This window comes from Mobula hypostoma, chromosome 5 (genome assembly GCF_963921235.1).
Source record: "Mobula hypostoma chromosome 5, sMobHyp1.1, whole genome shotgun sequence".
Classification (NCBI taxonomy): domain Eukaryota; kingdom Metazoa; phylum Chordata; class Chondrichthyes; order Myliobatiformes; family Myliobatidae; genus Mobula; species Mobula hypostoma.
The window spans coordinates 27,655,947-27,672,602 of NC_086101.1; the positions used below are offsets into that span (position 1 = coordinate 27,655,947).

Sequence of the window (16,656 nt, forward strand, 5' to 3'; positions counted from 1 at the left end):
GCAGGTAGTTTCTTTTACACAGAGAGTGGTAAGTGTGTGGACTGCACTGCCCATGGATGGTGTTAGAGTCAAATATATATTTTTTTCAGTCAGTGGGTGCCGTTTCAAATCCGGGCTTGGCGGCTATGCACCTCCACCTTCTTCGATCTTGCGACAGCACCGAGTACAGCCTCTCCTCCAGTTTGTTCTCACTGGCCGCCTTGGCACCGCCCACCACCACCCCCGCCGAACTCGAACCCGAGGCCATGTCGGCCTCCAGCCGTGGCCGCTTCTTCGAGCTCGGCCCTTCCTCAGGCACAGGCAGATGCCTTGAGCAGGTCCAGGCACATGGTGCAGCGCCCAAGTTCATCAGTCTCTTTTAACTAGGTGCATAGCATACGGTTCATAGATACGTGGCAAGGCTTTAATCTCTTTCACGGAAGATGGCCGTTGGCTCATCTGCCCTTTGTCAGGTCTTGCTTTTTTTAAGTCCTGCTGGGTGTCCTCACACCATCCTCACCAGACTAAGTCTGGTGGGGGAGACCGTCCAAGTTGCCAACCACTCGACCACGGCCCCCAGCTGAGCGCAGGGTGCCCGCCCCCCGCTGAATCTCTCCGAGCGTCTGGTGCCCGACCAAAAACCATGGTCAAGCGGCCGACGACCAAACCAAATATATTAAGGCCCTTTAAAAGACTCATAAACACATGGATGAAAGGAAATGGAGAACTATGTAGAAGGAAGGGTTAGATTAATCTTGGAGTGGTTTAAAAGTTCAGCACAGCACTGTGGGCTGAAGGGCCTGTACTGTTCCACATTCTATGTAATGTTCCCATCATATACTGAAGATGTGCCAATGTATCAGATGCTGCGGATTGCAGAAGAGAAATAAATCACTCTTGGATATGGTGGTGGACCCCTGCAGGGGATTGCTCTGATCTCTCTGCTGGAGGATGGAGGCTCTGGTCACCACACACAGCACTGCTGTGGAGAAAAGCAGTGGAGGCTGGCGGGAGAGAATTACTATGCCAGAGCAACAGGAAGTCTGCTGGAGGAACTCAAATGGTTGCACAGTATCTGTGGGGAGAAAAGGAACTGTCAAAGTACTGGATCAAAAAATACATCAGGACTGAGAATGGAGGTAGGAGATGCTACCTGATAAATAGATGAGGAATGGTGTGATAGGGGCCAGAACATACATCATATAACATAGTATAGCACAGGAACGGGTCTGTCAGCCCACAATGTTGTGCTGAACTAATATACAAAGTAGTTAAATGCCAAGTTAAACTAATCCCTTCGGCCTTCAAAAGGTTCATGCCCTCCCTACTCTGAAAGTCATGTGCCTATCAAAGGACTGCTTAATCACCTCTAACGTATCTCCCTCAACTTCCACTCCGGCAGCATATTCCGGGCATCCATTACTCTCTGTGTTAAAAAAAACATGTCCTGCACATATCCTTTGAACTTACCCCCTCGCACCTTAAATGCATGCCTTCTAGTGTTAGAATTTCGACCCTGGCAAAAAAAGATACCAGCTCTTTATCTCTGCCTCTCATAACGTTATAAACTTCTGTCAGATTTCTTCTTAGCCATCTCTGCTCCAGAGAAAACAACCCAGGTTTATCCAATTTATAATCCAAGCAGCATCCTACTACTACTACATCGACTCAGGCCTAGGGGGCTGGTGTCGGGCAAAACCTCTTCTGCACCCTTTCTAAAACCTCCAACAGTTTCCTATAATGGGGCGACCGGACCTGAATGCGATACTCCACATGCAGATTACCCAGAGTCTGAGTCGTCTATAGGGTGGTTAAGACAAAAGAGATGCTGGAAATCTTGAACAGCAACGTACAAAATTCTGGACAAACTCAGTTAGTCAGGTAGTATCCATGGAGTCTATGTCAGAGATAGCCCGGGCCTCAACCTAGCAGTGGACAAGCTCCCAAACCTTCCTGGACACAGAGAAGGAGAATAACTGATGTTTAAAGGTATGGATCAGGCAGAGGATGAACTATCAGAGAGGGCTCTGACAGGTGTTTGAAGAGATAGACCCAAAACTGTGGGAGAGAAAGAGAAAGTGATGATGGCGTGTAGCTTACTGTGGGAGAAGCAGTCAATGAAATGCAGGCACATGGGATCCTCACTGAAGCCAAACTGGGAGGTCTGGAAACAGATCTAGAAGCCTTGTTGCACAAGATGGTGGCTGTGACAAATTCTGAGGAAGGACCCATGGCTGTGGTGGTGAGTCTGGGCAAACACATGGTCAAAGAGCAGGAGAGATCACTGAGGGCAAGCAGACAGAGTGTGTTTGTTTCCCTCCATAGATGCTGCCTGGTCTGCTGATCTTCTCAAACAACAGAAAATCTGCAGATGTTGAAAGTCCAAAGCAACACACACAAATGCTGGAGGAGCTTAGCTGGTCAGGCAGCACCTATAGAAAAGAGCAAACAGTTGGCTTTTTGGGCCAAGACCCTTCATCCAGACTGCTGAGCTCCTCAGGGTTTTGTGTGTGTGTGTGTGTGTGTGTGTGTGTGTGTGTGTGTGTGTGTGTGTGTGTGTGTGTGTGTTATGAGCAGTGGACTGAGAAGGGGTTAAGGGTGAAGGACAGATGGAGCCAGATAGGGAGAGAGGGAGGTCAAAGGAGGAAATGGCTGCTGGAGAGACATAAGCAGGAACTCAAAGGCTGCCTGATAAGTATGCAAGGTGTGAATGGGAGCTATTCAGGGAGAAAGGGACAGATCATATGGGGGAAGGGATCAGGTGTGAAGTGTGTGGGCAGTGAATGGATGGAACCAGGAGGGGATGTTTCAAAATGGGTGATGTATTTTATTTTAGTCAGGTTGTTCCCAGAGATCTTTCCCTGAACTGCTTATTATATATAACATAGAAGATTACAGCACAGTATGGGGCCTTCAGCCCATGATGTTATGCCAACCTATATAAACCCTCTCCATCATCAATCTAACCCTTCCCTCCCATAAGTGTTCTTACAACCATGTGCACAACTGAGAGTGTCTTAAATGTCCTTGTATCAACCTCTCCAACACCCCTGGCAGTGTGTTCCAGCACATACACTTTCTGTCTGGGAAAAAAAAAACTACCTGACATTTCACCTAAACTTTTCTCCACTTACCTCAAACTAATATCCTCTGTTAATGGCTACTGAGAAAATGGAGTTGGTTGTCCACTATATCTATCCCGCTCCTAATCATCTAAACCTTTATCAAGTCACCTGTTATCTTCTGTCACTCCAAAGCTGGGGTTGTATTTGATTTCATTGGAGTGGAAGAGGCCAAGGGGCACCTGGGAGAGGGATACAAAGTTGCGGTGGGTGCAGTTAGTTAATAGAAAACTTTCCCAAGCCAGAAGTGTCTAAAGTTAAACATTTAATGTGTGGATGAAGAATCTTTTTATCCAGAAGGGCTTGGAGTCTGGAATGCACTGCCTTTGGGGGTGGTGGTAGGAGAAACTCTCACAGTATTTAAGCATCTAGATGAGGACTTGAATTGTCAAGGCTTATAAAGCCCAAGTATTGCTAAATGGGACTGGTGTAGATGCAGGGGCGGCGCTAAGGTGGTGCTAGCTGGTGCTATAGCCCCAGCAGAAATTACAATAGCACCAACATAGCACCACCAAGAAATTTACTGAAATTTCACAGACAAATTGCAGCTGCTTTGCTTTCTCTGCATAGTTTTGAATACAGCTTGTTTCTCCAGCTGATCTAGTGAAACAGCGTCCTCAATTACCACAGCACCCACGCAGCAATATAAAGTTATAAACTCTGTCAGATCCACTCTACACTTCTGCTTATTCGTTCGTTGTCAATGTCTTGCCGTTGCTGTCCTCAGATCAGTTAAGCTGATCTAAGCTGACTTAAGGTGGTGATGTCACTCACTCTCACTCACGCGAGAGATTGATAGTATACATCCAGCCGCAGATCCATGGTCTTGAGAGACTAATGGATGCCACACACACACCCATTGTGCTTTTACAAGCTAGCTTGGGCCTGGCTCATGCATTATTTTGGCCGGTGTGAAAAATGGATTGATTTTTAGTGAGAAAACGAACTCATCCAGAGGAATCAGTGGTGTCTCAGCCTGAGCCTGTCTTAATTGAAAGTGACATGCAGAAAGAAGTAAGTGGGGATGAGGACGACAGCAGTTCATCGAAGGAGTGTGAGGGCGAAGTACAGGAACAAGAAATGGAGCGAGATTCGTGGATGAAGCTGCTCTTAGTGCTAGTGGCAATACTGTTAGCGATGTTAGCCAGCAGCCTGAGGAAGGACCCGTCGGCCAGCATTGAAAAAGTACCCTCCGCTGTTCGCAACAGTTTGGCAATCAGCAAAGGGGTTTTATTCGTGGCTGGTTTGACTGACTGGAATATTCAATCACGAAAGATACTACGTCCTGCTTCGCATGCAGGCATTTCCTGTGTGGAGGACATGGGTTCCATTCTGAGTTTACCTTCACTGTCACCGGTTACTACAACTGGCGGAAAGCTACAACAGCTTTCAAAACCCACCATGTAAGTGCAGCTCATAAGTTTTGCTATGGAGCCACGGGCCGAATTCAGATTGAGAAAACAAGACGGTTCAAGATGGGGAAATATGCTTGACAAAGGACATGCAAAGATTGTCCAAGAAAATCGTGAGTATATGAGAGCAGTGGTTGAGTCTCCAGCAAGGACAGACAGTGAATGACACAGTGGAATTTCTAGCTCTACTGAGACCCTACCGCGATGCATTTATAGATTTATACAAACTAACCTGCATATCACTGACTATACCTGTGACATCTGCCTCATGAAAACAGAGTTTGTCTTGCCTCAGACGCCTCAAAAACTACCTGAGGAATAGCAGCGGCGATGCTCAGAACAGCAACTTGGCCCTGTTGGCCATAAACAGCCGGAGGACCAAGGCACTTGACATTCAGAAAATCATTGATGCTTTCACCACCAATCACAACAACAGACGGATCATGCTTCTCTGAAAACATCAATGGTGAGTGCAGTTGATTTTTTAAAAATCTGGTCCAAGACTAATGTTGATTATTATTATTATTTTGTGGTGGATACCCCATAGTCCTTATGTTTCCTGCAGATCCTAAAATATTACATTTACTGCTATTAAGCCTACTGGTTTTGCTTAGACTTCCAAGCAGTGATTCTGTTGATTTTTGTTTTAAATTCAGTAGCTGAATTAATTGAGGTATTGCATGGTCAGAGTATGATTTGTCCAACTCCTGGTAAAGCCTTGCATCTGTTGTTTGCCTTATTTGACTTTAATAACAGTGTATCTTTTGGCATTGTCTGTCTATGTAATGCAATTAACAGTGGACATTGTGGGTTAGTGCTGTGTTTTTCAGTTAAAAAGCACGCATTTGACGCTGATTGCTGGATTGGTGCGTGATTCACGTTGTGCACTGTGGGTCAGATGCTCTGTTGGTTTGTTTGTTTATGCTCTGTGTAGCCCGGGCTGTCTCCGATGCTGTTGACAATGTCACAGTTCACTTCTATATTAGATCTGTCAATTGCTGTTGCTTGTGAATCAACAGTGGTATTTATAGTAGGCACATAATGCTTGAAACTGACTTTTGAACGCCACGCGTCTGGCCTTGCAAATACATATTACCATACAGTATGTCCCTCAGCACCATCACTGAATAATTCAGCCCCACTGTAGCACCAGCGAGAAAAAATCTCTGGCGCCGCCACTGTGTAGATGGGTATTTGATAGTCAGTACTGCTCCTTCTAAGCTGCACAGCTGTGCAGACACAAATTAACTGAAATGTTCCCATGCATATTGAGTTTGTTGCTATGCAGCTGGAATTTTCTTTTATATAGTTAATATAATATTGAAATCTATGTTAATATAATTGTGAAATATCCTGTAATTAATTATGCATTAATAAATATAATCCATGGATTTTCTAAATAATAAATGTACCACAACCTTTACTTTGAAACATTTTAGAGCTTCTACGTATTTATACTGTCCTTGTTTCAAGTTACAGCACTGTTATAAATTGCAACAATAAACACAGAATGGAGGTTTGTAGCTCATTGTTAATAAACTGCCCACTGAACACCGACACCACCTCGTAAAAATGTATTATTTTTGCCAATGTGCCTGTCAGTTGTTTTGCCTTCACTTACTCATGTGTGTGTTTGAAGTGAAAAATTTTATATTCTGACTTTCTAACATTGTTGGAATATTTCAAGCTTCTAGTGCTGACTGCAAACATAGATCTAGTCTTATGAATTCAATCAAATGTAAATCCAGAAACAGACTAGAAGGGAAACATTTGGATAATCTAATGAGGATTAAGACATATCTTTTATCTGGATGTGAAAGTAATCTGGACAGTGATTACAGACAATGGATTTCTAATAAAGGCAGACAAGAAAAAGTTTATGAAACATGAAATATTTTCTTTGTTTTACTGTATTTCATTATACCCTTCAATTAATAAATAAAATCAAACGTACGTATGTGATTTTACCATTTTCATTCTAAATATTCATGGTGTGTGTGTGTATATATATATATCAAAAAAACATTTGAAGTGCTGCACAGTTTTCAGGCCATGTAAAAATTTCCTGCTCAGAGCAGTGGTTGGCCTGTGCAGCTGTAAAAGAATATTAAGAGGAAACCTTGGTGGTCAGCATGGACATGACGGGCTGAAGTGCCTGTTTCTGTGCTCTGTGATTTGATGCAGAGATAATTAACTCTGTGAGCTGTCCAGAGTTACAACAGTGACAATACTACAGTGAAGCAAAGAGATAGTCACTCACCAAGATCTTCAGTCTGGCCTCACAGTCTGTGAGCTTCAGTGCGTGGTCCAAGGTAAAACTTCGGAAATAGACTGGAAGGGGAGGTTTGATAATCAGAATCTTAGTTAAGATAGACAAAATGCCATCAATTAATAATGCTTTTTCCTTTTCTCTGATAACTGGCATTGTCAGTGACCCAGCTCACCTCTCCCCACCATTGGTAATATCGACAGGGGGCGCTGCCTCAGGAAGGCAACATCCATCGTCAAAGGTCTCCACCATCCGGCCCATGGCATTCTGTTTGCAGCTACCATCAGGCAGGAGGTACAGAAGTCTGAAGTCCTACACTACCAGGTTCAAGAACAGCTACTTCCCCTTCAGACTTTTGACTCTTGAATCAGCCCGTGTACAATTATCAAAGCCTCTTTGATTACTTTTCACCAAAATGGACTCATTATTAGTCTGTGTTTTAAATATTGTGCGTAATGCATGTTTGATTTATGTTTTTTTTCTTGTGAATGCTGCTTATAGGTGTTATCACGCCGCTGTAAGCTTTTTTGATTGTATCCGTGCATACATTCATAGACACACAGCATAGAAAAGGCCTTTCCAGCCCTTCAGCCATGCTGCCCACCTACCCTCCCATTTTAGTCCTAGCTTATTCACAGGACAACTTACAATGACCAATGAACCTAGCAACTGGTACGCTTTTGGACTGCGAGAGGAAACCCACGTGGTCAGGGGGAGAACTTACTGGCAGTGGCGGGTCTCGGGTCGCTGGTATTGGAAAGCATTGTGCTAACCACTACACTACCGTGCCACTCCTTGGACTTCAGTGCATTACAACAAATTTCGCTTTGACAATGGAAATTTCCTCCGAGAAATTAAAATAGTAGGGCCCCCAGGATCCCTGCTTAATTCATCCAGATCGATAGTAAAGTCCCAACTCCCTCACCATCAACATGGAGTGGCAATTCACCATCCCGCTAACTGTGCGGACTAACAGCACGAGGTCCTTTGGAAGTCTCCCTGTGGTGACAAGGAGATATTGCAGCAGTCACAGAAGCTGTAGAAGTGTAAGTGGCCAAATTTTCTAGCTGCTGCAGGGCCACGATGGTGGTCTGGCAGGTGGTTACAGAGGATTTTGCTAGCATGCAGGCTGCAGTGTTGACTGTTGAGGAGCAGGTCATTGTGCAGAGCCAGCAAAGTCTTAACCCCTTTCAGTAGAGTTGGGAAAATAAGGTAAACAGCCCAAGACACTTTTCTACACCAATGTTCACTACAGATTCCACCGGACAGAGCTCGCTATTGAACAAGATTATTTTTAACTAAGCACTATGAAAGGCTTTAGTTGGCGAACAAATATCAGTTCAGCACTGAAAATCCTGGCTAATGCAATACAGTTGGTATAAGTGGTGCCTCAGAGCACCAGAGAATTGGGTTTGATCCCGACCACCGGTGTCTGTGTTTGGAGATCTCACTTTCTCCCTGAGACTGCATGGGTTTCCCCCACATGCTCCGGTTTCCTCCCACATCTCCAAAGACATGTGGACAGGGGAGTCAGCTGGCTGTTGTAAGTTATCCTTAGTACATGGGTGAGTGGCAGAGTCAGGGAGAGGAAGTGGGGGATTGATGGGAATGTGAGAAGTATAAAAGGTCAGAGTGGGAGAGAGTTGATCAGAAAGTGGGGAGAATGAAAATAGGATTAGTATAAATGGATGGCTGATGGTTGATGTACTGAAGGGCCTGTTTTCCTGCTGATTTTCTTGATGCATCTACTAGTAATAGGAACAAGAATAACATTAAATATCCTTTTTATCTGAACTTTGCCGGGTTACTGTTAAGATGACGCTGAGCTGCAATCTCCCTAGAGGCTCAGATATAATTTATTTTAGGTGCATAGGAGACAGGGACAGAGAGGGGAGTTAGGGGTCATTTTAGGACAGTGACGTGGGAGGTTAGAGGTCAGGAGAGAGCCTACACTTCTGATCCATGTTCTGCAATCGAAGACCACCTATAACATGGATGAAGGGCATCCGTGGATGAATATTGGGCTGGGTGATTGAAGATCATCGTGGTGTTATGGGGGCACAAGCCCCATTTCAATCTGTGTTGCTCTATGTTTCAATGAAGAGACGAGCTTGGAGTTAACCTCCCTGAAAGACAGGGGGCAGCACTTGGAAGCCACACAGGTCTTAGACATTGTAGTCATCTGCTCCACAGAATCGTGGACACAAGGTGAACCCTGGGTACAATTGTAGCCACAAATCCAAACCCTGGAATTTTCCCATCAAAGTAGAGAGTGTGCAGATTGGCTCCTGGACTGGAGGACTTTCATTATGTGGAGAGATCAGACAGGTTGGGATCATTTTCCCTTGAGTGAAGGAGGTTGCACTGGAGAGAGTGCAGAGGAGGTTCAACAGGACATTCACAAACCAGAGAAGATCTGCAGATGCTGAAAATCCAAGTAACAGACACAAAATGCTGAAGGAACTCAGCAGGCCAGGCAGCATCTATGGAAAAGAGTAAACAGTCAATGTTTTGGGCCGAGACCCTTCATAAGGACTGGGAAAAACAGAGATGAGCAGTCAGAGTAAGAAGGTGGGGGAAGGAGAGGAAGAAGTGCAGGATAGTAGGTGATAGGTGAAACTGGAAGAGGGCAAGGTGTTGATGTATAGAGCTGCAAAGCCAACTGGTGAAAGAGATAAAGAGTTGGAGAAGGGGGAATTTAATAGGAGAGGACAGAAAGCCCATAATGAGATGCTAATCTATATAAACCTGCTCCACAATCAACCTAACACTTCCCTCCTACAAAGCCAATAACACATTTTTCTTTCATCCACGTGCAAATCTAAGAGTTTCTTCAAAGTCAGCACTGCATCTGCCTCTATCAGCACAGCTGACAGTGCATTCCAGGCACTTGCCTGCCACTCTCCATGCAAGAAACTACCTGCCATCTCCCCTGAGCTTTCTTGCTCTCACTCTTAAAGGATTCCCTTGGTATTGGCCATTCTCGCTGGCCACCCACTCTATGTATGCCTCTTATAATCTTGAACACGTCTATCAAGTCACTTCTCATTGTCCTTCATTCCAAAGAGAAAAGCCTTAGCTTGCTCAGCCTTTCCTCATAAGAGATGTTCTCTCATCCACATGGCATCCTGGTAAATCTCCTCTGCACCCTCTCTAAAGCTTCCACATCCTTCCTATAATGAGGTGACCAAAACTGAACACAATACCCCATGTGGTCTAACCAGAGTTTTATGGAGCTGCAATATTACCTCGCAGTTCTTTAACTTAATCCCCCAGCTAATTGGGATGGCATGCCACATGCCTTATTAACATCTCTGTCGAGGCAAATTGAGGGATCTGATGACTTGAAACCCAAAATCCCTCTGTTCTTCCATACTGCTAAGAATCCTGCCATTAACTCTGAACTCTCCCTGCATGTTCAACCTTCCAAATTGTGTCACTTCACAGTTTTCCAGATTGAAGTCCATCTGCTGCTTCTTAGCCCAGAGACATAGACATCCAGTCTAAGTCCCATTGTAACCTAGGACAGCCTTCTCCACTATCCACAGCACCATAATCTTCATGACCTCTGCAAAATTACTAACCTACTTTTCCAAGTCATTTATAAATATTAAAAAGACCAGAAAGGTTGGCACAGACGTGATGTGCTGAAGGACCTGTTTTTGTGCAGTACCCTTCCAGGACTGGGAGCCACGGCAGCTTAGGGGTTAGCGTGATGCCGTTACAGCTCAGAGAGTTCCAGAGTTTGGAGTTCAATTCCGACGCTGTCTGGAAGTACATTGTAGGTTTTCCCCATAAGTGCGTGGGTTTCCTCTGGATGCTTCAGTTTCCTCCCACAGTCCAAAAACGTACTGGTTAGCAGGTTAATTGGTTAATGCAAATTGTCCTGTGATTAGGCTAATGTTAAACAGATGGGTTGCTGGGTAGTGCGGCTCGTTGGGGTAGAGGACCTGCTCCACACTTTATCACTGAATTTAAAAAAATTATCACACAAGTGCACCCAGTAAGATTTGCTTGAATCTCATCTTGCCTTGAAGAAGACAGTATGAGACTGCTCTTCACTACCAAAAGGACAGAAAGTTAATGCTCTTTCACTACTATCAAAAGGAGGTGGCTGGCTCAGTATTCCGACCTCACTGGCTCCAGCTCCCATCTCGGGAAGGTCTGGCAATTTACGCCATATCTTCCAACATGAGTCCAATAGCTCCTTCTCTGCCTCCTCTACATTCAATTGTCGCTAGAAGAGTCATAGCAGGTAGAGAGAGCATTTGGCACACTAAGTCAGTGTTGGCCATCAACCATCACACACAAAATGCTGGAGGAACTCAGCAGGCCAGGCACTGTTTACTTCCCATTTACACCGACCCACTTTTATTCTCCCCACACTCCCATCACCTACTTCTGCACCCCTCCCAAACATATTCTACCTCTCCCATACAGTGTTGGGAAATTTACAGTAGCCAGTGAACCCAGCGTCATTGAGATGTGGCAGGAAACCAGAGCATCTGGGGGGAACCCCAAGCCATCGCAGGGAGAACGTGAAAACTCCACACACAAACGGCTCTGTGGAACTGTGAGGAGGCGGCTCTACCACCCCTCCCCTCGCACCCCCCCCCCGCCCCGTACACTGGAATTTTATTGGGTTGGGTTGTGAGAATGAAAGACGAATCCTCAGCCCTCGCTTACCTGTCTCTCCGGGCCTGTATATCGGCTTGTTGGTTTCAATAAAGATGAAGTAAGGCTTGGCCCGAAGGTGCAGGTGAGTTATCATCCGGTTGGGGAAGAGCTCCGGCATCTCTGTCGCCATTACGATGTATGACATCGTCCCGCGTAGTTTGCACTCCTCCACTTTTTCTGGAAGGATCTGTGATGGTGAGATCCCCGCATAATAACTAGAGTAGCGATGATAACTTTGAAAGGGAGCTAGGGCTTTACTCTTTGGAGAGAAGGAGGATGAGAGGAGACATGATAGAGGTGTACAAGATAATAAGAGGAATAGATAGAGTGGATAGCCAGCGCCTCTGCCCCAGGGCACCACTGCTCAATACAAGAGGACATGGCTTTAAGGTAAGGGGTGGGAAGTTCAAGGGGGATATTAGAGGAAGATTTTTTACTCAGAGAGTGGTTGGTGTGTGGAATGCACTGCCTGAGTCAGTGGTGGAGGCAGATACACTAGTGAAGTTTAAGAGACTACTAGACAGGTATATGGAGGAATTTAAGGTAGGGGCTTATATGGGAGGCAGGGTTTGAGGGTCGGCACAACATTGTGGGCCGAAGGGTCTGTACTGTGCTGTACTATTCTATGTTCTATGAAACAAGAGCAAGCTTCTGGGACATATTGGCATTGAACTGGGTGAGTAGTGACTCTTGGTATTTCATGTGGGGAAAATCAGCAATGTGTGCAGTTGTGATTGTCATGCTATAGGAATGACTTGGGAGTGATGTAGAAAGTGCACAAGAGATTCCCCAATATGTTGTCTGCACAGGAGGGCTGCAGGTGTCAGCAGAGATTGGATGGACTGGGTATATTCCCACCACTGGAATGCAGGAAGCTGAGGGATGATCATCAGGAGGTTTATAAAATTATGAGGGGTGAGAGTCAGTCTTTAATCCAGGGCAGGGGAGCCTAGAACAGGAGGGCTCAGGTGTAGTATGAGAGGGGAAGGATTTAAAGCGGACCCAATCACCACTCTCAGGGTGGTGATTATCTGGTGGTGGGGAAAATTTGAATGTTCACAAGGTATTAGATGGGTGCTTGGATGGAAAGGCATAGAGGAGTTAATGCAGGCAAATGGTTTAGTGGATTGTGTGTGTGTGTAAGAGAGAGAGAGAGAGAGAAATTGAGAAAGTGTGAGACAGAGTGAGAAAGTGAGAGTAAGAAACTGAAAGAGAAAGTGAGAGAGCAAGAGAGAGAGAGTGGGAGAGAGAGTAAGAAACTGAAAGAAGGAAAGCACAGAGCAAGAGAGAGAAAAGGAGCAAGAGATGAGAGGCATGGTAAGTATATTTCACAATCGTACACAATCACATTTCCTTTTCTGGTTTCTGGTGCGGACAATGCTGACAACGTGAGTTGACATCTTTAAATGTTAAGGCATTGGGATGTGGAAGGAAAGTAGCACACCTGGTGAGGTGACCCACGTTGTCACAGGGAGTAGAAAGTAGCGCACCTGGTGAGGTGACCCACGTTGTCACAGGGAGTAGAAAGTAGCGCACCTGGTGAGGTGACCCACGTTGTCACAGGGAGTAGAAAGTAACACACCTGGTGAGGTGACCCACGTTGTCACAGGGAGTAGAAGGTAGCTCACCTGGTGAGGTGACCCACGTTGTCACAGGGAATAGAAAGTAGCACACCTGGTGAGGTGACCCACGTTGTCACAGGGAGTAGAAAGTAGCACACCTGGTGAGGTGACCCACGTTGTCACAGGGAGTAGAAAGTAGCACACCTGGTGAGGTGACCCACGTTGTCACAGGGAGTAGAAAGTAGCACACCTGGTGAGGTGACCCACGTTGTCACAGGGAGTAGAAAGTAGCACACCTGGTGAGGTGACCCACGTTGTCACAGGGAGTAGAAGGTAGCGCACCTGGAGAGGTGACCCACGTTGTCACAGGGAATAGAAAGTAGCACACCTGGTGAGGTGACCCACGTTGTCACAGGGAGTAGAAAGTAGCACACCTGGTGAGGTGACCCACGTTGTCACAGGGAGTAGAAAGTAGCGCACCTGGTGAGGTGATCCACGTTGTCACAGGGAGTAGAAAGTAGCACACCTGGTGAGGTGACCCATGTTGTCACAGGGAGTAGAAAGTAGCACACCTGGTGAGGTGACCTACGTTGTCACAGGGAGTAGAAAGTAGCACACCTGGTGAGGTGACCCACGTTGTCACAGGGAGTAGAAAGTAGCACACCTGGTGAGGTGACCCACGTTGTCACAGGGAATAGAAGGTAGCGCACCTGGTGAGGTGACCCACGTTGCCACAGGGAGAATGTGCAGACTCTACACGCAGATGAACATGGGATTCAACCTGGGTCTCTGAGGTTGTGAAGCTGCAACTCCACCCACTGTATCACCGAGTCACACACAAAGTGGAGGGTGACAGAACTACAATGCAGAAAATCTTATAAATGGGAGTCAGGGAGCAATTCAAACCAGAAAGCATTGGACAATTTACCTGGACAAGGAGATCTTGAATGAATTTGTTTGTGTGGTTCAGCTGCACACTGTACTTGTCTGAACACAACCTTAGGGTTTTTTGATTGATAAAGTACACAGTGGCGTTAACGTTGCCCTGTGCCCCGAACACTTGAACAGTGATGGACTCTTTCACATCAATGCGGATTACTTTCGGAGCCGTAATCAAATACCTGCAGGAGGAGAGAGGGAGAAAACAATTACTTAGTGTTTTATTTAGTCAGAGTCATACTGCACACTGGAGGAACTCAGCAGGTCAAGCAGCATCTGTGGAGGGAAAAGGACAGCCGACGTTTTGGTCGAGACTTCATCCAGGGAAATGGTCAGTATAAAATGGAGGGAAGGGGTGGAGCGCACTCTGCCAGGTGATTGACGAAACCAGTTGAGGAGTGGGTGTAGGTAGGTGGGAGAGGGGCAGTGTGCAAATGGCAACAAGAAGCTGGGAGCTGATAGGTGGAGGAGGGAAAGGTCTGAAGAAGACGGAAGCTGATAGGAGAAGAAGGTGGAGCATGGAATGAAGGGAGGAGGTGGAGAGGGAAATCAGTGGGAAAAGTAAGTGGGTGATTGTCAGATGGAGAGTGCAGGGGAGAGGAAGGGGATAAGTGATGAGGGCCAGAAGGATCAGGAGGAGTGAGAAAAGAGAGAAAGCACAGAGGAAGAGTAGTTACTGGACCTGAGGACCTGAGCTACAGGGAAAGGTTGAGAAGGTCAAGGCTTATGTTCCATGGAGTGCAAGGGAATGAAGAGAGATGTTGTAGATGTATGAGGGGTATAGATAGGGTGAATGGATGCAGGCTTTTTCTCCTCAGGTTAGGGTGAGACAGAACTAGAGATTGTAGGTTTAGTGTGAATATTTAAATATTTCATGTGAAACCTGAGGGGGAATTATTCTCTTAGGTGTTGTGAGTGCGGAACGAGCTGCCAACAGAAGTACTGGAGGCGGGTTCAATAACCACATATCAGAGAAGTTTGGATAGGTACATGAATGGAGGGACAATATCTGGGTGCAGTAGATGGGACAAGGCAAAAGATCGGGGGGGGCACGGACTACGTGAACTGAAGGGTCTGCTTCTGTTCTATAGGACTCTAGAAGTTGAGGGGCAACTTTTTTCACAAAAGGTAGCACAGAAGTGGACCGCCCCAGAGGGGCAGGATGGGTTCAATAACATTTAAAAGACACTTGCACAGACACATGGATAAGAAATGCTGGCAAGTGGGAATACCGTGGATGGAGATTTATGGTCAGGGTGCAGAAAGTAAAGTCTGATGTAGCAGTATTTCAGTGGAGTACAGGAAATTACAGTGGTATGAGAGAGGAGTTGGCCAAAGTAAATTGGAAGGAGCTGCTGCAGGGATGTCAGCAGAGCAGCAATGGCGTGAGTTTCTGGAAAACTGAGGAAGGTGCAGGAACCATGTGCTCCAAAAATGAAGAAAAGCTCCAATGGTAAAATAGTACAACCATGGCTGACAAGGGAAGTCAAAGCCATTGTAAAAGCAAAAGAAAAGGCTTACAACAAAGCAAAAATTAGTAGGAAAATAGAGGATTGGGAAGTTTTTAAAAACCTACAGAGAGCAACTTAAAAAATCATTAGAAGGGAAAAGATGAAAGCAAGCTGGCAAATAAGAGCAAAGTGGATAGTGAAAGTTTTTTCAAGTATGTTAAAAATAAAAGAGAAATGAGAGTGGATATAGGACCACTAGAAATTGAGGCAGGAGAAACAAATAACGGGGGACAAGGAGACGGCAGATGAACTAAATGAGTATTTTATATCAGTCTTCACTGTGGAAGACACTAACAGTGTGCCTGATGTTGAGAGTGTGAAGGAAGAACAAGTAGGTGCAGCTACTGTTTCAAGTGAGTAGGTGTTCAAAAAGCTGAAAGACCTAAAGGTACTTAAATCACCTGAACCATATAAACTGCACCCTATGGTTCTGAAAGAGGTAGCATTGTGGTGGGAGTAGAAATTATCTTTCAGAAATCATTAGACTCTGGCATAGTGCCAGAAGCCTGGAAATTTGTAAATGTCACTCCACTCTTTAAGAAAGGAGGAAGGTAGCAGAAAGGAAATTATAGACAAGTTAGCCTGATCCCAGTGGTTGGGAAGATGTCAGAGTCAGTTGTTAAGGATGAGGTGATGGAGCACTTGGTGACACAGGACAAGATAGTACTTAGTTTCCCACAGGGAAAATCCTGCCTGATGAAACAGATTGAATTCTTTGAAGAGATTACAAGTAGAATTGATAAAGGGGATGCAGTGGATGTTGTATATTTGAACTCTCAGAAGGCCTTTGACAAGGTGCCACACACGAGGCTACTTACCAAATTAAGAGCCCATGGTATTACAGGAAAGTTACTAACATGGTTAGAACATTGGCTGATTGGAAGGAGGCAGCGAGTGGGAATAAAAGGATCCTTTTCAGGTTGGCTGCCAGTGACTAGTGGTGTTCCGCAGGGGTTGGTGTTGGGGCCACTTCTTTTTATACTGTATATAAATGATTTATATGATGGAATAGATTACTTTGTTGCCAAGTTTGCAGATGATACGAAGATTGGTGGAGGGGCAGGTAGTGTTGAGGAAACAGGTAGGATTCAGAAGGACTTAGACAGATTAGGAGAATCGGCAAGAAAAAGGCAAATGAAATACAATGTTGGAAAATGCATGTCATGCACTTTGGTAATGGAAATA

At 45.4% G+C, this 16,656-nt stretch overlaps 1 protein-coding gene across 2 annotated transcripts in view; it reads right to left on the reverse strand.

Moving 5' to 3' along the window:
* Positions 1–16,656, reverse strand: part of LOC134346710 (complement C3-like) — a 70,895-nt gene that overhangs the window by 51,859 nt on the left and 2,380 nt on the right. For both annotated transcript variants that reach the window (XM_063048265.1, XM_063048266.1), the window contains exons 2-4: positions 13,950–14,142; positions 11,469–11,646; positions 6,774–6,844 (exon numbers count right to left, since the gene is read on the reverse strand). In XM_063048265.1, the coding sequence (XP_062904335.1) occupies positions 6,774–6,844; positions 11,469–11,646; positions 13,950–14,142 (442 nt within the window). The remainder of the gene's footprint in view (positions 1–6,773; positions 6,845–11,468; positions 11,647–13,949; positions 14,143–16,656) is intronic.